Consider the following 19,981-nt stretch of genomic DNA (forward strand, 5'->3'; position numbering starts at 1 on the left):
GTTACTATGTAGCACCAGCTTCAAGTCCCAATGTCATGGACATAGCTCACCTAGGGCAGGTGTGAGCTTAACTCTGCATTTGCACCAAGAAAACAGGATTGAATAGAACCTCCACCACCATTTTAAGACAATGAATATATTCTAATTTATCCTGAAACATGACCATCTTTATTTTAGTTTTTCCAAACTGACTCAACTGCTGATTCAGTAAAAATCAGTATGGGGACAGCTTTAAACTCCTCATTTCTCTGAAGAACAGTGGTTATGCACATATCCTGTGCAGCACAATCCTATATAGGTGGACCTCCTTATTTGCGGGGGTTCCATTCCACAGCTGTACCGCGGATATGCAAACCATGAATAAGGAAGCATTGATCCCTACTGGATCACGGGGGTTCTGTTCCCGGTCGGCCATTTCTGGCCAAAAATGTACCAAAATCGGCCAAAGATCAGCCGCTTTTCACCCAGGTGTGTGTGTGTTCTTATCTTTCTCTGCCATCCCCACCCCCCACCCCCGAGTCACACTGTGCCACCAAATGGCTGAAAATTGACTGAAAATTGTGGTTTTTCTTTTTCTTTTTGACAGGAGCCATTTTGTTGCTCTGAGTCCTAAAACAGCAGATGGAAATCACCTCTATGGTCATTTCTGTCCACACCCGACCCACAGAGAAGCAAGGTCAACGTGTCCGTCCCCCGACCCCCACGCCAAGGTTGGGTTTCATTTCCCTGACCACAGATATACGAAACTACGGATAACGAATCCATGAGTAAGGAAGTCCATCTGTACGTGTTTATTGCAGACATAATATACTTAATACACAATAAGCTATGCTCAGGGGCGTATCTAGGGTAGGGCAGGCAGGGCACGTGCCCCAGGCGCCACTTGAAGGGGGCGCCATTTTGTGAAATTTTTTTAAAAAAATTTAATGGCTGCCAAAAACAAAATGGCCACCGTGCATGCTCAAATGGCCTCTGTGAGGCCCTAGGTCATGCCAGGCTTTGCAGAGGCCATTTGAGTATGCGCAGTGGCCATTTTGTTTTCAGTGGCCACTTTTTTTAAAAGATTATTTTTAAAAATGACCATCACACATGCTCAAATGGTACTCTGTGTGCATGGGATAACTTCTCAGAGATTGGACTGCATTATAGTCAACATCAACACTCTACTCAGCATCTATGTAAGAGGGGGTGCTGAAAAGTTCTCGGCCCAACCCACTTCCCAAAATCTGAGCATAATTTTGTCACTGTAGCTGGAAAGAGAGTTCTTTTATCTTGTAAAGTGCCAATTTGCAGGATTGTAGCGCTAGATTTTGAATCTTTTTCAGATCATTGAAAGAACCATGTCAATGAAAAGTGTGGAATTTTAAAGTGTTGAACTTTGGGATGCCATGTAGTTCCTGTTCCTGCAGAAGAAAACTCCAAAGGAAATCCATGAGTGTATTATGCAAACATTGAGTGACAAGTGCCCGTCCTACTCAATTGTGAAAAAGTGGTGTGCCAACTTCCAGCATGGAGATTTTGAGATCGAAGATGTGGCAAGATCTGGGAGGCCTTCAACAGTGTCAACTCCTGAAATTGTTGATCATACTCATGACCTGATTTTGGCAGATCAGCGAATCTTGGCTAAAACAAAAACTGCTGAGACACTAGAGATATCCAGGGAACGCGTTGGGTTTATAATTCATGAGCAGTTGGGTATACAGAAGCTGTCAGCCAAGTGGGTGCTGAAATGTTTGAATGCCAACAAGAAACGATATCGAGTGGACACCTCCAAGTTGGTTTTGCAGCATTTTGAGCGATCTAGTGATAATTTTTTTGAATGACTCGTCACTGTTGATGAAACATGGTTACACCACTATGATCCGGAGACCAAACGACAGTCCTTGCACTGGCGGCACTCAAGGTCTCCACGTCCTAAGAAATTCAAGACGCAAAAGGTCAGCAGGAAAGGTCATGGCCATGGTCTTTTGGGATAAGGAAGTTATTTTGATGAATGACTATCTTCAGAAGGGCCAAACAGTTAATGCAGAATACTACTCTAACTTGCTGTGCTGATTAAAGGAGGTGTTGAAAGAAAAACGGCGAGGGAAGCTGCAGAAAGGTGATCTATTTTTGCAGGACAATGCACCTGCTCACAAGGCTAGCAAGATGATGGATGTTTTGAAGAATTTGGGGTTTGAGTGCATAGACCATCCACCCTACTCACCAGATCTTGCTCCATCTGACTATTTCCTGTTTCCAAACCTTAAAAAGAGTTTGGAAGAGGAAATTTCCGAATGATTCGGAGGTGACAGCAGCACCAGAGCAGTATTTCAGTGACCAGACATCCAATTTTTTTTTTAACAGTTAAAGACACTTGAGAAATGATGTGTTGAACTTCGAGGTGAATATGTGGAATAGCATGTAAGTTTCATGACTCTAGGTCATTCCCTACTTGGTCGGGCCTAGAACTATTCAGCACCCCCTCGTATTTGGTTTGAATGTATTAAAAGGGTTCTAGAGAAACAATAGGTAAGAACCATAAGTGAAAATAGAAAGTTAGAAGAAGAGGTAGGCCGGAAAAAAAAAGAAAATCAGAAAAAGCAGATAGAGTGGCCATTCGGATAGGGTTGCCATCATCCCCAGATTTCTGGGTATCTCACAGATTTTAGGCACATCACTCAGTGCCTGTTTAGCTCATTAGCTAGCCTGGATTCCTAGCTTGCTTGCTTTTTCTAAAGCTAAGCTCTAGCCCTTGTAGAAGCAGAGATATGGAGCAAAATGTGCAAACATTCAACAATCATTGGAGGCAAGCGAAAGACACAATGCTGGCTGGGAGAGGTTTACAGCAAGTAAACCCCCTGAGAAACATTGCCTCCCGCCCCGCCCCCCCAGCAGAAGAGTTTGCCTTTTGATGTAAATCACTGCCAATGTGTGTAATTTGCAAGGTTTTGAACTTTACAGTACAATCCTATTCATGCCTACTCAGAAGTAAGCACTACTGGTTTCAATCAGACTTTCTCCCAAGTGTACATAGGATTGCAACTGTAATTGAAAAGCTCAGTGTAATTCTTTGTTCTTTCAACTTAGTATAGTCTTCATTTGTTTTCTATAGATATTTGATTGTGTTTTTGTTTTGCTTCAAGCCAGCCACCATGAGTTCTCCCTGCCCCCTGCTCTTTTCCAGCTTATACTATTCTAAATCAAAATGAATTGTGGTGTTACATTGTATGTGCTGATCTCAGGATAAAAATGGTGACAAGGCTCAGGCATACTGAAAACCTTAATCCCTAGCACCAGTTTTGTAGGGTCAATTGTAGAATTTAGTTGTGATGAAAATACTCAGCACAAGCTTTGATTTGGTATCTTCAACAATAAATTCAGGTATTGGAAAATGGAGTGGAGTGGCAGTCTGCAGTTGACAGTGTAGTCTACAATCAGCATTGCACACAGCTGATTAGACAAGGTTAAAAATGGAATGTGTGGAATAGAAAGTGTTGGGATATAAAGTCTGGGTGTTTAATGCTGCAAAAGACAGCCAGGTAAAAAGTTCCTCCCCAACTATTGTTGGTAGATATCCAGCGCAGGTACAAGTCAAACCAGACAATGCCAATTTGCATAATATGCAAAGTAATAATAATGTGCTCTCTACATGGGGCTGCCTTTGTACATAGTCTGGAAACTGCAATTGGTACAGAATGCAGCAGCCAGACTGGTCTCTGGGACAACACAAAGGGACCATAGAACACTGTTTTTGAAAGAACTGTACTGGCTACTATGTTTCTGGGTGAAATACAAAGTGCTGGTTATCACCTATAAAGTCCTTAATTGCTTGGGTCCAGGCTATTTAAGAGAGCACCTCCTTTGTCAGGAATCCTGCTGCCTGTTACGATCTTCAACAGAGGTCAGGTTACCGTTGCCACCAGTTCATCTGGTGGTGGCTCAGTGGCTGCCCCAGGGCTTTGAAATATGCTCCCTGCTGAAATAAGAGCATCTCCTTCTCTGTTTGTTTTCAGGAAGACCCTCAAGACTCTCCTGTTCTTGCAAGCTTTTAATTAGAATTTTAATAATTTTAATTTGTTTTAATAACTGTTCTATACTATTGTTTTTATTGTATTATGTTACATGTATTTTAATCTGTGATTTTTTAATATCTTAAATTTTGTACACCACCTAAAGATTTACATATCAGATGGTATAAAAATGGTAGATAAATCAATCAATCAATCAATCTGTGAACTAGTTTGCATAATGTGCAAATTAGGTTGCCTGGATTTGGAGAGCTTAAATATGGCAACCCTATCTGTGGAGCGTAGGCAGGTCTAGAGAATTGAAGGGGGACTGCCCCATACACAGACTTAAAGGTTCCTTTCATTTGAACAGTCCTGCCTCTGGAGCAAGTGGATGGAGATAATCCACAATGGGTGCCCTCCTACACCAGCAGAGAATTTGCTGCCATTGGTAGGGCTGGCCCTAGATCTCCTAAAGGTTTTACAAAAATTGAGCTTTCAATCCCTTGTGAAATATGACATTCCATACTCACAGATTCAATTTCTTCATTATGTGATGCAGCTTCATGTAGATTATTGCATGTTGCGTTCTCAATATAACCAGAAGCTCCAGCAGCTAAAAGGAATGGACAAGTAAGTTTCACTGCATAAGCTGAAGTTAATTTTTAATAGGGCTCTTATTTCATTTAAAAAAAAAAAAAGATTACAGCCACCTGAATTTTTTTTTTAATGTCCTTATGGAAGATGCTCTCCAGAATTGGAGAAGATTTTAAAGATCTTATGATATATTCAAAGTTTATGGCCAATTCCAACATAAAATTTGGATAAAATGCATGAACTACATAAAAAACAAGGATCTAAAGCGCTATTTCAGGTAATTTATTGTGGCTGGGGATGATGGGATTGTATTTCAACAACTGCTAGAAAGCTAAAGTAGCCTACCTCTGCTCTAAGCAGTGGGAAGCAAAAGGACACAAGTTAAAACAGTGCTATCCTACTGCACAAATATTGCCTTACATTATGCAAAAAAGAAAAAGTAACCCAGATGATGATGTCAGGAGCATAGCACACTGAGTTTCACATTCCTAGCATTTTCAAAGCTATGCCAATTTTTATATTTTGGCTCATTATGCAATTTAAAAAATATTTTAAATTAATCACTTCTAGGTTATCAGACCAGGAAGCTTTCAGAAAGTAAAAAGAACAGTGTGTGTTCTCTCTCTTTAGGCCATGAATTATATTCTATGTGGGTTGGGTAGACTAGGGGAAAGCAGCTCATATGCAATGGCATTAAGAGGAAAACTGAGGAAGAGCACCCCTCCCATCTGTTGCTTCCCCCACAACAGATGCTTCAGACTCACATGTTTCTGAACCCTTTGACTCCTCAGCCTTCAACAACATTGGCCACAGAATAAGTGCAGGATTGATCTCCTCCAAAAGAGATTCTGGTCTAAAGGATGGGTGTTTCTTTTGTTCCTCCACAGTACTAAGTGTTTCATCTTCCATCATCTCATAGTAAGCGAAGTTCTTTGCAACAAGCTCATCATTCACACATACCTATGAAGAAATTAGATGAGAAGATTTAGGAGAGCACTCAATGCAGCTTTTTGTTTATTTACTAATGGCACGTTACCAATGTAAATTTGAAAGGCAATTGTAACCACTTCCAAGATGGGAAACTGTACTGTGGATGGAGAAAGCAGAGTAGCTTCCTTATGAAAATGGAGGTGGGAACAATGCCTCGGAGGAAGCACCTTCTTGGGGTTTGCTGGTAAGTTTGGCTGTTGATGCCCTTCTGGTACTACTGGTTGAGCAGTCGTGGTATGTGTTTGGCTCGCCGTGGTTGCCATTTCCACCACCTTAACAGGGTTCTTCGATAGTAGTGAGTATCCCCACGGGGGATACGTGCAATCTACCAGCGCGACTGGCTTAAGTTGAATACTTCTTGTTTCAGACTCCATTCTCTTGGGTGCACTTCTGTGTGGCTGAGCAAGTCCGCAGTGGAATTGAGGGCTCTGCTGACATGATGCACTGTTATAGAGGCCAGGTTGATTTCCACCCATAGGATCAGGAGAACTGCCTCCTGGCAGTTTGATTTGGTTCCGATTTGGCCATTAACGTGAGCTTTTGCTGTGGTATTGTTGCTACAGACCAGAACAAGTTGTAACAGGAGATGCCTGAAGGGCATTAGAGCAAGACGAATAGCCCTCAACTACAACTAGTTGGTGCTGTGCTTCTGTTCTACTTGGGACCATTTGCCCTGTGCTGTTAGGTGTTGACAATGCACTCCCCAATTCCCTCATCTGTGAGGCTTGTATCAGTTGTAAGAATGGTTTTGGGAGAGCTCAGGAACCCTTTCCTTTGTGAGAGGTGGGTTGAAAAGTCCACCAAGAAAGGGACTGGAGCGTCTGTGTTAACTGAACATTCACCTGGCTTCGATGTGCAATGAGTAACTGGTACGGTAAAAGAAACCATTGGAAGGGTCTGATATGGAACCTGGCCCAAGGAACTGAGTCCAAAGAGGCTACCATCAGCCCTAGTAGATGAGCAAGGGATAGAAAGGGAACTGATTTGCGAGCTTTGATGGACTGAATGACATAAACAGGTTGCTTACCTGTAACAGATGATCTGGTAGTGATTCCGCAACATTCATAATCATGGGTTCTGCACCTGCGCAGACCTGCTCCGGGTAGTAGTCGTTAGCTCCTCGAGATGCCTTTAACAGCCCCTGCATGAGCCTGCAGTACCTATATCGGGGTTAGGCATCCCACTCTTCAGTTTCTGGCTGACCGTCGTAGCATGTAGCAGCTAATGCATGAATTCATAAGTGACCAATAGTATGCAGCTTGCAGCGGGGCCGGATGGGCAGGTATTATGAATGTCGCGGAATCACTACCAGATCGTCTGTTACAGGTAAGCAACCTGTTTATCTGGATAGTGATTCCTTGCAACATACATAATCATGGGTGTTTAACGAGCTGGCTCCACTGGTGGTGGGCGCTGCATACTACTGTAACACTTGTTTCAACACTTCTCTGCCAAACTTGGCCTCCACTGTAGACCGTAGGTCCAAGGCATAATGTTTTACAAACGTGTGGTCTGTAGCCCAAGACACAGCAGAGCAAATATCTGTCATCCTCAGACCTGCCAAATGCGCTGCTGAAGTCGGGTAAGCTCTTGTTGAATGTGCTTTCACGAACCGTGGGGCAGTCTTTCCTTGGTACTCATATGCAGACTTCACTCCACCAACCAGGCAGAAATACATTGGCGGGATGGTTGATGTCCCTTGAACGTTAGGAACAAACTATTAGTCTTCCGAAACGGCTTCGTCTTTTTTAAGTACTAGAGGAGTGCTCTTCTGACATCCAAGGAGTGCATTGCTCTCTCCAGAGGAGAAGATGGATTTCTGAAAAATGTTGGCAGGACAATGTCACAGTTGACATGAAAGTCAGTCACAATCTTAGGCCGGAATTCCGGATCCAGGCACATCACTACTTTCTCTGGGTGAATCTTCGTATAAGGTGCATCCATACAAAGAGCAAGGAGTTCACTCACCCGCTTTGCTGAGGTGATGGCAACCAGAAAAAGGGTCTTCAGCGTCAGCAGTCTCAATGTAGCAGTTGACAGGGGCTCAAATGGCTCCTGTGTTAAAGCAGATAGCACTAGGGATAGACTCCATTTTTCTACCACTGGTCGAACCGGTGGGTATAAGTTATTTATGCCTTTCATGAAGTCTTTAGTTCGTGGATGGGTAAACACCATCTTACCATCCCATCCCTGGTGGCCGGCTGAAATGGCAGCTATGTGCACCTTGACAGAGACATTGGCTAAGCCTTGGGACTTCAGGGACATGAGGTACAACAGGACCTCTCTTAACATGGCATCCTTTGGTCTGAAGACCCTGGCTTTAGCATAACTTGTGAATCTCTTCCACTTAGCCTCATAATTTCTCCGTGTAGATTCTTTCCTGTTGTTCAGTAGGATGCGTTTTAGAAGCCTACCCTCCATGCTGTTAGATTGAGGGTTGCAAGGTTCAGATGAAGGAGCCTCCCGTCATCTTGGAATATGAGATCTGCTCTCCGTGGCAATCTCCTGTAATTGGCACCTGCTAGACTGAGTAATCTCGGGAACCACAACCGCCTGGGCCACCACGGGGCAATGACTATGGCCTTGGTCTTGCCTTGATGCAGTGTGAGTCCAGTGGTACTGGAAGGCATCTCCCCTTGAGGCTTCTCCCAGTCCCATCCTTGTACAATATTCTGCACATTTTTTGTTTTCTGCCATTGCAAAAAGCTCTACTGTTGGGGTTGCCCATGTCCGGAACAACTCGGCCACCATCTGTGGGTGTAGCTGCCATTTGTGTTGGTACAGGGACCCTGCCCTGCACAATGCATCTGCTAGCACGTTTTCCTTGCCCTTTATATGGATTGCCTGCAGATGTATCTTTTTTGCAATGCACCAATTCCACACATGTAGGCTCAGCCGACACAGAGTAACAGATACCGTGCCGCCCTGGTTGTTTATGTATGCAATCGCTGTAGTGTTGTCCATCTGTAAAAGAATCATACTGTTGTGAATCAGACTGGTCTGATTTTGTAATCAGATTCGTCTGGGGAAGGCAGTTAGGGCGAGGACTGCAGCTGCTCAACGCGGGCACATAAGATGCTCAACGCGGATGCAGAAAGGCCCAGCTGAACACCATTACCCCAAAACAGTTTGGGCGAGAAAGGAGATGGTGCCTTTACAGGAAAAAGGAACAGAGTATAGGAGAGAGAAAGAAAGAATAGAAACTGAAACAAGGCACGTCCCAACTGCTGAAAATAACAAAGGCACGAAGCATGTTCAGGGCAGCTGGAGGCATCGCAAGGAGCTAGTCAATCTATCCATGAGGTCCCTGCACAGGCGCAGAACCCATTCCTCATGAATGCAACGGATCACGATTCAGATTAAAGGTGACGCAAGAGAAAAAGCTTCTAACTAGAAGGAGAAAGGCTGTCTCTGGACGTGATTGCAGGACTAGAACTGAACTGGGTGAGGTCATCTTTCCCAGACTCTTAAAGCTTTTCAGCTAATAAGACCTGCCTTTGGAGCATATGCGGAAAAGATAACCCACACAAGATCTCATTGTCCAGCAGCAGAAATCAGTAGGCTTGTTCAGAAACCCTGGGATTTACTAGGTCTGAATGTCCTGGCAAAATTCTGACATGTCTGAAACAGAATGGAAATAGAAAAGAAAAACTTCCCTTTATCAGCAAAGGGGATAGGGCAGTATGTTAGCCAAAGGCTCATGAACATTGGCAAGAATCAGGATTTAACCAAGATTTCACATGACATCTAATCAGGTTTCCTGTTATATCTGGCTTGGTCCACAGAAGACAGTTCCTCAAGGATGGATACATAATGCTAATAATCAGCAGCAAACAAACTCCAGGAAAGAGTGCTGCAGCTGCAGGTTATTGTTCACTAGTAGAGACTGGAACAGTTGCTGTCATTCACACATCTAGCAAACTGCACAATGAATGTTGCTGTCATTCGTTGCTGGCAAACTGCACATCTGCGTTAAAATATTGTAGGCAAACAGATTTGCAAATGTGACCTGTCTCACCTTTTCTCCATTTATGGTGACATAAAGATAGACATCAAAGCTGTCTTCTTCAACACCACATAGTTTGGCCTCAACCTGGGTGGTTGCTAAAAGTAACACAAAGAGAGGCATTAATCATCTTTCTCTGTTCCCTCACAGTTCATTGGCTCTCTCCCAGTTAAATCTAACCAATGCATATCAGTGAGGAGGCTGCAGCAACTTTACACCTTATATCTATGGAATCAAGGGGAAACAGAAAACTCTACTGGCATAGGGTGATTAGCTAATTTCCAAATGAAATCATTAAAAATATAATCCAATACAGTACACTTGATCAACTGTTGCTTCAGTTGGGCTAGAAATGATTGCATTTCATTCCTGTATGTGTGAAAATCTCCAAACAGCTAAGTACTTCTCTGAAATCCCACAAGTAGCTTCTTGAAAGACACTCACAGAAAATTTCATTTCAGGAAAGTGCCATGTTGAGACAGGACAACTTGTTTTCACCCAGTTACTTCATTTCACAATGTTTACACATATAATTAGCAAGCACTGGCCAACATGCAGAACGCTTTGCTGGCACACTTAACATCATACAGCACTAGCCCTCATACTGTTAACCATACTCTCCAAACTGTGGATACTTTTGTGCAAAAGCAAAAATACTTTTCAGATCTTCACATTTAAAAAACAGGTTGCTTACCTGTAACAGATGATCTGGTAGTGATTCCACGACATTCATAAACATGGGTTCTACACCTGCGCGGATCAACTTCAGGTAGAGTTCGTTAGCTCCTCACAACACCCTCAACCACCTCCTGCACGCGCCTGCAGTACTCCTAGCGGCAGTTGGGCGTCCCCTCTTCATTTTCTTGATAACCGACTAAGAAGACCCCCTTGATTCAGCTTGAGCTTGGTCCCTCTAAGCTTCATCTGTTTGTTTCTAGCTTGCAGTCTGCAGAGGGGATGGTAGGGCGGGTTTTATGAATGTCAGGGAATCACTACCAGATAATCTGTTACAGGTAAGCAACCTGTTTATCTGGATGGGTGAATCACGAGCTATCTCACAGGTGGTGGGTGCTGCGATCTATTGTAATACTCTTCAGAACGACCCTGCCAAACTCAGCCGCCACTGCAGACCGAAGGTCCAAGGCATTGTGTTTGATGAAGGTCTGATCTGAGGCCCAGGAGGCAACTGAGCAGATGTCTTTGAATCTTATGTTAGACGAGTGTGCTGCCGAGGTCGAGTAGGCTCTTGTGGAGTGTGCATTTATCGTACTTGGAGTCGTCATCTTTTGGAGATCATACACCATTTTTATGGTCTCCACCAGCCAGAATGACAGACATTGTCGATATGGTTTTTGACCTCTGCGCTGGCCCTTAAGAGTCACAAACAGATGTTTTGTCTTCCTAATCCCTTGTGTCCTCCTTAGGTAAAAAAGGATTGCTCTATGCACATCCAAGGAGTGCATGGTGCGCTCTAGAGGCGAGGACGGGTTTCTGAAAAAGGTAGGCAGTATGATGTTATTGTTGAGGTAGAAGTCCGAGATGATCTTTGGCCTAAAGTCAGGATCTAAATGCATTACCACTTTTTCTGGGTAGATTTTAGTGAATGGCTCGTCCATGCGAAGCACTAGCAATTCGCTGACCCTCTTGGCCAAGGTAATGACGACCAGGAACAAAGTTTTTAAGGTGACTAATTTCAGGGTCATTGCCATTGGTTCGAATGGTTTCTCTGTCAATGAGAAAAGCACAAAGACTCCACTTTTCAATTGCTACCCTGATAGGCGGGTATAGGTTGTTTATCCCTTTCATGAAGTCTTAACAGCAAGGGTGCGTAAACACTGACTTGCCATTCCAACCATTGTGGCGGGATGAACTGGCCGTCATGTGCACCTTAATGGAGACATTGGCCAAACCCTACGACTTGAGGGAGGTTAGGTATTATTATTATTACTACATTTATATCCCGCTCTTCCTCCAAGGAGCCCAGAGCGGTGTACTACATACTTGAGTTTCTCTTTCACAACAACCCTGTGAAGTAGGTTAGGCTGAGAGAGAAGTGACTGGCCCAGAGTCACCCAGCTAGTTTCATGGCTGAATGGGGATTTGAACTCAGGTCTCCCTGGTCCTAGTCCAGCACTCTAACCACTGCACCACGCTGGGCTCTGTAGAGTAGTACCTCTTGCAAAGTGGGGTTCTTTGGTCAAAAGTGCTTGGATGCTGCATAAATGGTGAACCTCTTCCATTTGGCCTGGTAGTTTCTCCTAGTGGATCTTCCTCAATAGCCTATCCTCCACGCCGTGAGGTTCAAGACGGAGAGGTTTGGGTGCAGCAGTTGCTTGTTATGTTGTTGGAAGATCAGATCTGGCCACTGGGCAAAGTCAAGTAACCTTGGGAACCACAGCTGCCTGGGCCACCTGGACTCAGACTCTGCCAAATGCTTGGCATTGGCCAGCTGTTGCATAGCTGTACTCCAAAAAGTGTACTCAAATTCGTGCTGGAATTCTGCAAGAGTGAGCGTAGTCAGTTCCTCAGAGAGTTTCTGCCACAGGCAGTGTGTAAACTTAGAGAGGCATGTGAAGTAGTTGGCTATTTTGATGGACAGGCAGGACATGGATTATGTCCATCTGCCCAGGACTTTATCTGCCCATCTTTATCAGACAGCGTAGTATGAAGCCACCCAGCCCTAGATGTTGATGCGCCATCAATCACAAAGGAATTCGGCACTAGATGTTTGTGTAGGTATTCCTTCTCCTCCTGAATCCTGTAGAAGGTCTCCAGCGTCTTGGAGGTCGAAGTAGACATCTTCCCAGGCAGATTTCACTGCCTCAGTGATGACTGGCAGCATAGGTAGGTAAACAGGTTGGAGTCCAGGAGTCTTTTTCATGAAAATTATAGAACGGATCATCGGGTCAGCATTTTTTTGTTTTAAGTCCAGACCTAGAACCTCTGCCATTTCTGGTGGTACGTTTTTAACTCCTCTGTCAAGGAGACGGATAGAGGCACCACAACGTCTTGGCTTGGTTCTGGCAGATGCCTTTCCTAGTCAGTTTTGGTTGTGTTTTAAGCATAGCTTTCCTCATACAAGGACTCTGAGGATTCAGAATAGGGGGCAGGAAGATGAGCAGTAGGTTGCGTACCGCTAGGAGAGGATTCATATCCCGAGGCAGGTACGGGTTCTTCTCTGGACTCAACAAGGTCTGAGCCGTTTGTGTGGCTGTGCACGATGGCAGTGGTGGAAAGCTCTCCTGGATGGACAGTTTTTGCTGCCGGCTTTGATGGTGGACAACCCACTGATTGAGCCGAGGAGTCCTTGTATGGCTGTGTGTCAGGCTGCATCACCTGCATCATGGTGTGTGTCCGTCGTTGCCTCCAAAGTTGCCACTCTTTGAACATCGAGTATTTTTCGGGGGACAGTGTGATGGGATTGTTGCCCTACCCCGTGCCCACCCACCCCCCATGGGGCAGCTGGCCCGGTGTCCTTGTAGGGCTCACAAACAATGCCATGGGGGCCCTCGGTATTGAAGATATCCTTTGGTCCTTAACATTGTCGTTGATGTCAAGACCAGGATGCAAAAAGAAAAAAAACCTGAAAGTGGAAGTCGATAGGGTGATCTCCTTAGAATGGAGAAAGCGAACCATATCAGGATCTGGTTCCGAGGCCTCATCAGGGCTATCCAAGGTCTTCACGATATCGACATCCATATCGACCTTGTCGACGTTGATGACAGTCTCTACGTCGAAGTCTTCAATGCCGGAGGTGGTGATGTTGCAGCCTTTGGTATTGTAGGTGGATGGACCGACATCCATGATAAAGTCTTTCCAACTGTTTTGGAGGTTGAAGTCGAAGAAGTCTTTGGCACCAAGGAGGCTCTCTCTCTCTCCTGGTGGTGACATTTGTGCATCTCCCTACCCGGCCTTGATGTCAAGACCAAGCATGGCGCCGATGGGGAAGGTTGTGGCATCGGTGACAGGGAAATTGCACTATGTTGCGGCTCTTGCAGGCCCGTCAGGGACGGAGTAGCCTCTGAAGCGTGACTATGGTGCTGCTTCTTGTGCTTCTTAAGAGGTGGTGCTTCCAAAGAAGACTTAACCTTCCACTTGGGGCTCGACTGCGGGGCATCTGGCCATCTAAAGCGGGTTTCACGGCTCGATGTTGAAGGCGTTTGTGCCGACCCTGGGAGTTTTGACTACAATGGTACAGCAGTTCCTGGGGCGAGCCTCAAGCTGGAACTCAATGGTGAAGGGCGTTCATCAAGGAGACCTTTAGGCGCACGGATCTATTTTTGAGGGTCTGTCTGGAGAAGTCCAAACAAGTGGCACAAGCCACTGTCATATGCCCTTCCCCTAAGCACAACAAAGTTGGCGGCCATCTGTTGAGGGGAGTTTGCCCTTGCAGCCCTCGTACCTCTTAAAGGTGGTTTTTTCTTGTGATTTCCCACTCATGGGATATAAGGAGCTGTCACAAACAGTCCAAGGTCAAGCTGTGTTTTACGTTATTTAACTAAACCGAATCATTAAGCAAGTCGTCATTGAATTACTGTTCTGTATGTCAAGCCGACAAACCGATAATCAATTCCTTTCCTTTTTTTTATAGGAGTAACGTGAAGAATGGTCTAACTGTCCGAAATCTAGCCATAACAACTATCTGAAATTGAACTTCAACACGCTTGAGGAGCTGAGCACTATCCGAAAGTCTGAATGCTAAGGCAGTCAGAAAGAAACTGAAGAGGGAACGCCCAACTGCCGCTAGCAGTACTGCAGGCGCATGCAGGAGGCAGTTGAGGGCGGTTGAACTCTACCTGAATTTGATCTGCGCAGATGCAGAACCCATGTTTATGGATGTCGTTGGAATCACTATCCAGATCGATGTGTTTCAGATCTATTAGAGCTCTTCCAGAGTGTGGACAAGTTCCAGAAAGTATTCTGGGACTAGTGCTGCATGGAACATAGGAAGGTGCCTTATACTGAGTCAGACCACTGGCCCGTCTAGCTCAGTACTGTCTACACTGACTCTCCAAGATATCAGGCAGGAGTCTTTCACAGCCCTATCTGGAGATGCCAGGGGTTGAATCTGGGACCTTCTGCATGCAAAGCAAGTGTTCTACCACTAAGCAATGACCGCATCCCCATGGGATGTTAGGAGCATAAGAAAGTTGCTCTGCATGTCAGCCATTGTGTTCCTTTTCCTTGAAATTAATTCTTTGGGCAGTGGAAGGATTTACAGTGCCAACACTGGAAAGCTTTTGGCATGCATGTAGTTTTGTGGTAGGATTCCATAAAAGTTGATTGTTGACTTTAAAACTCAAAGCCTAGGCTCCCCAAGAATCTCTTCCCTTTTGTAGTCTGCTGCCTGGCCCAAAGAAGCCCACTATGACATCAGACGGACATCCAAAGGGCTGTTACACCTTTGCCTGCTCAGACCCACTGTTACATCAAAGCAGATTTGTCACTCATTACTAGACATTATTCACAGCTAGTGGAACCAGTAATAATTTACATATTTTGTTTAAGTCTACGCAGGTGCATATGTATTTTTATACATTCATATGGGCCCTTTATCTGGTATTCTGATTACTACTGTATTTTGAACACCAAGTTCTCCAACCATCTTTGCTTCATGAGACAGTGTTATTCAGGCATTCTAGTCTAACCTCCCAGAACAATTTTCCAAATACCTAAGCATTCCTAACAGATTAGTACATACCTTCATACAATATGCCATTTCATATATTTTTCTTACCATTCAGGAGGTTTTGGAAGTACTGAATAGCTGCAATATCCCATTTGTTAGCAGGGCTACAAAAAAACACACATTACTTTGCTGAAGCATCTTTACACAATAATGTACACTATATGACATCTATGAAGTAACCCAGAATGTTTTATGGACTTCAAAACAAACATATATGATATGAAGCCTGTCCCAACAGCAGTATGCTGCTCTGGCAGATATAAAGAGGAATAATTGCACAGACTGGAAACCATTATGCAGAGAAGTCCTTCCTTGCAGTCCTTCTGGATGGGGAGTGTCATCCAGAGTACTCGGTGCAGGGTTTGTTCTACAGAAAACGTAATGCTTTAAAATACATTACATAAGCTCTCTCACACACCATACTTACACTGTCTCTGCATTGTCACTACAATAGTTGACCCGTAACGTTACTGGTTTTGTACTGTGTAGCCTGAACTTCTTTGCTCTGTAGGGTAGTCTCATAAATGATTCTAAGGCAACACAAATCCTTAAAAACAATCAAATTTCAGGATTATTACAAGGCACCAAAAGAAGCCCTCTCAGAAATGAATGCTTGGGCAAAATATAAACATGAAATATGAATGTCGTTTGTTTTTCATCTTAGCAGACCTATAACATAGGCCGTTATTCCCATTTCCTAAATGCAGAACACTAAGAGGGGAACATGGCCTATCAGCCAAATCACACTGACAGTATATTTTAGATTCCATATAGGAATCTGTTATGGGGCTAGAAAGACCAACACTTGGGGTGGAACAAGTTTTCTTTATATCCTGGGACTTTAGATCTGATAACTTTTCCATTTCCCCCACACTTTGAAAACAACTATACCACCCCTTTGCCTCTACTCTTGTATAAGCATGCACACATTGGTCCAGAAGGTATAGAGCAGCAGTTTGAGGTTTCCTGTAGCTGTTAGAATCTCTTAAGGATCCTGTGCGGCAGGCCCTCTGCTCTTGCCCACTCCTCACAGCTGTTATGTCCCTCACTGATCTGATGCTTTGGCCACAGAGAGGACCTAATGAAATAAATGTTTTCTCACACTTCTCTTCACCATTTTATTTTTTTATATCTATTTAAACTTTGGGAACTTTTTTTGAAAAGCAGTATATAAATATTCACTGTATTCCATCTTGTTGCCTAGCACCCATTGAATGAACTCTCCTCCTGAGATCAGCCACAGTGACCTGCCCAAGAACATCCAGCAAGTCCAAAACTAAGCTGAGATTTGAATCCAGATACAGATATCACCCTATCAACTGAATCACACTGACTCCTACAAATATCGTCATTTACAGCCTTTTTAGGTATGCTAGTAGTCAGCCACAGAACATTGTACACAATCATTGCCCTCAAATTTTACTCAAAATAATTACATACCTGTCTGCTTTCATAGGAACCCTCTTGGCATAGTCCACAAGAAAACATTCAATAAGGTAATCTGTACTTGATATGATTGTCTTAATAATTGCTCTGCACCAAGATTTCAGTTCCTGACAATAAATGGCACAAACCTGAAAAAGAAACATTATATGCACAGTCTTATACAAACTCTTTACTAGGTTTTGATAAGACAGGTAATTCAAGGCAAAATTACAGAGGGTAAAAATGCATGTATGAGCTGTATCTTTCACGCAATGCTAGAAGACAAATATAGCAAACTTCTGTAGAAATGTTGCCATAGGTGTCTAAACTTAAATGTACACTTATTCAAAAGAGTAAAACATGAATACCTACTATTACATTCAAACTTCTATTTTCATGCTCTTAAAGCTTAGGAGAAAATGTAGTGCATTTCTATCTGCATGAGAAACATTACAATTAATATTCTAACACTAACATTAGGTTCTGGGTGAAACAGATTGTCTAGATCCATTTCAAACTGATTTTCACGTGGGCTACAGGGTGGAAACTGCCTGGGTAGACCTGATGGATGATCTCCTATTAGAAATTGATAGAGGGAATGTGATTCTGTTGGTCCTTTTGGATCTCTCAGTGGCTGTTGGTCCTTTTGGATCTCTCAGTGGCTGTCGATACCATTGACCGTGGTATCCTTCTGGAGTGTCTTGAGGTGGTTGGGAGTAGGAGGCACTGCTTTGCATTGGTTCCACTCCTACCTCTTGTGGAGATTCCAGATAGTGTTGCATGGAGACTGTTGCTCTTCAGAACAAGAGCTTCTGAATGGAGTCCCACAAGGCTCCTCCATACTGTCTCCAATGCTTTGAAACCACTGGGAGAGATCATCAGGAAGTTTGCTGCAGACTTCCATTCTATTGCTCATCATCATCAGGAAATTTGTCAACATCATCAGGAAAAGGCATAGCCTCTTTATATGCCTGCCTGGAGGCAGTGATGGGATGGATGAGAGATAAACTGAGACTGAATGCAGATCTGTCTCAGGTTGAGGTAGAGGTCAGAAGTGCTTTTTATCAGTTTCAGCTGATACGCCAACTGCATCCGTTTCTTGAGATAAACGACCTCAGAACAGTAGTGCATATGCCGGTAACCTCCGTACTAAATTACTGTAATGCACTCTATGTGGGGAAGCTGCAATCGGTGCAAAATGCGACAGCCTGGTTGGTCTCTGGGTCATCGCAAAGAGACCACATTACCTGTACTAAAAGAACTGCACTGTTTTTAGGCAAAATACAAAGTGCTAGTTGTAACTAAAAAGCTCTAGACAGCTTAGGTCCAGGGTATTTAAGATAACATCTTCTTTGTTATGATCCCCACCACCTATTGAGATCACCTGGGGAGATCTGTCTTCACCTGCCACCAGCTAATTTGGTGGCTACTCAGGGACAGGTCTTCTCCATTACTGCCTCGAGGCTTTGGAATGTGATCCCTGATGAAATAAGAGTCTCCCCATCTCTGATAACTTTTTGAAAGGCTGTTAAAACACATTTGTTCACCCAGGCTTTTAATTAGTTATAGACTTTAATATTGTTTTAATTTCTGCTGTTTTACTATAAACCAGCCAGAGATGTGGGTTTTGGGCAGTATATAAATATGTTAAATAAACAAACACACCAACCAAATATTAGTTGCTTGATACTTCCTCTCAGTTCCCTCCACCCCCAATAACAAATCAAGTACATAAAATTACCTGTCCTTCTTCTAATACGGATGGCTTTACTTCATCCACATATCTGTAAGATTTGTTATAGAACAGATTCATATCAGCCTGGAGTTTTTTATATTCCGCTTCATTGTCTAAAAATTTTCCACCTCCTTTTAAGTGGACCCAGAAGCAGCTTGGATTTTCAATCTAATCAATAAAGCAAGCCATGGTTAAAGTCACACTAAAAACATATTAATACCTATTAACAGCCATTGTGAATCTGTATCCTTTCAAACACACTACAATTTATCAAAAGAGTCACAATACCTTAAGTATTAGGACTTCAATCATTTTCTTTCTTTAATGACCTTTTCATCTATGCCAACGAGATCCACACACTTTGTGTACCTTTCAAAATGCAACAAAGCACCAAGTTCGTGAATTGCATTCATAAGCCCACATAATTCTTTAACACGTAATTTTGAAGTTTAGACAACCCAGTTACCATTTGAAAGGTTATCTAGTTCAGCAATGCATATCAATATGAACGAGGCACAGGAACTGCTCCAACAACTGCTACCTGTTTATCAGCAATATATGCCCCAATTCTGTTCAAGGAACTTTCAGCAAAACAGTGAATTCAGTTCTACCAGAGAATTATATCACGGTGCTCTCTTGACAAAATCCTAATCCTATCCTTCGAGATAGGAGAGAGATTAAGTACTTCCCCACTCCAGCCTACCTGCTCATCCCTAGGCTACCTGGGAAGCCTACCTGCTCATCCCTAGAACATTATTAACCCCTTTCCCTGCAAGAAATAATACATCTCTTTAGCGAATGCAGCAGAGCTAATGAGGTGCATTGGACCTATTATGTGTTAATTTTATTACACCGAAGTTGTTTCGTTTAGCACAAGTGCTAGAATAATTGCTTTTAGCTGTTTTAGAATCAGGAGGGTCCCTCGCTCCTCGCAAGCATGCCTCGCGGGTAGCCGAGTCACCGCCCGCCCGCCCGCTCGCTTTTCTGCAAGGACGGGCAAGCGGGGTCCGTTTGTGCCCACCTATCACGGCTCTCCTCATCGCTGTTTATCTACACAGCCGCCCTCCCTTCACACCGCAAAAGAAACCACGAGCAACGGTTTCCCCCGCAACGGCTGCTCACCCTTCTTTTGCCCTATGCACGAGGCGCCGGCCGGGACTCGTCTCCACGCGCATGCTCAGTGCCTGCCTACTCTCGCGCCGCAGTCTCGTGTGGGCGTCTCTGGCGCCCTTTTTAGCCTCACAGATTTAAGGGTTCGATTTGCATATAGGCGGGGGCGCGCGCCTCTCTTATGTGTGTTTCAAAGGAAAACGGTGCAACACTTGAAATAGTTTAAAACACATTGCCTATGCTATTGAAAAAGACCGTTTACTCCAGGCAGAACATTAATATATATATATAAATTTTCTGCCTGGAGTAAATGGTCTTTTTCAATAGCATAGGCAATGTGTTTTAAACTATTTCAAGTGTTGCATAGTTTATATCTATATCTATCTATATCTATCTATCTATATATATAAAGTTTGTATAGTGTGTGTGTGTGTATATAT

The 19,981-nt window shown here is 43.7% G+C and overlaps 1 protein-coding gene across 9 annotated transcripts in view; it reads right to left on the reverse strand.

The window, feature by feature from the left end:
* The window catches only part of TDRD12 (tudor domain containing 12), a 66,808-nt gene extending 47,166 nt beyond the window's left edge, over positions 1 to 19,642 (reverse strand). For 4 of the 9 annotated variants that reach the window (XM_053270870.1, XM_053270873.1, XM_053270875.1 and 1 more), the window contains exons 1-9: positions 19,453 to 19,529; positions 18,720 to 18,800; positions 18,438 to 18,599; positions 16,712 to 16,845; positions 15,699 to 15,818; positions 15,320 to 15,375; positions 9,595 to 9,680; positions 5,351 to 5,546; positions 4,523 to 4,605 (exon numbers count right to left, since the gene is read on the reverse strand). In XM_053270870.1, coding sequence (XP_053126845.1) covers positions 4,523 to 4,605; positions 5,351 to 5,546; positions 9,595 to 9,680; positions 15,320 to 15,375; positions 15,699 to 15,818; positions 16,712 to 16,845; positions 18,438 to 18,599; positions 18,720 to 18,743 — 861 coding nt within the window. In that variant the 5' untranslated portion in view covers positions 18,744 to 18,800; positions 19,453 to 19,529. The other 5 variants (XM_053270868.1, XM_053270867.1, XM_053270871.1 and 2 more) reach the window with 5 other exon arrangements.
* Positions 19,643 to 19,981: the final 339 nt, after the last annotated feature.

This window comes from Hemicordylus capensis, chromosome 9, assembly GCF_027244095.1.
Source record: "Hemicordylus capensis ecotype Gifberg chromosome 9, rHemCap1.1.pri, whole genome shotgun sequence".
Classification (NCBI taxonomy): domain Eukaryota; kingdom Metazoa; phylum Chordata; class Lepidosauria; order Squamata; family Cordylidae; genus Hemicordylus; species Hemicordylus capensis.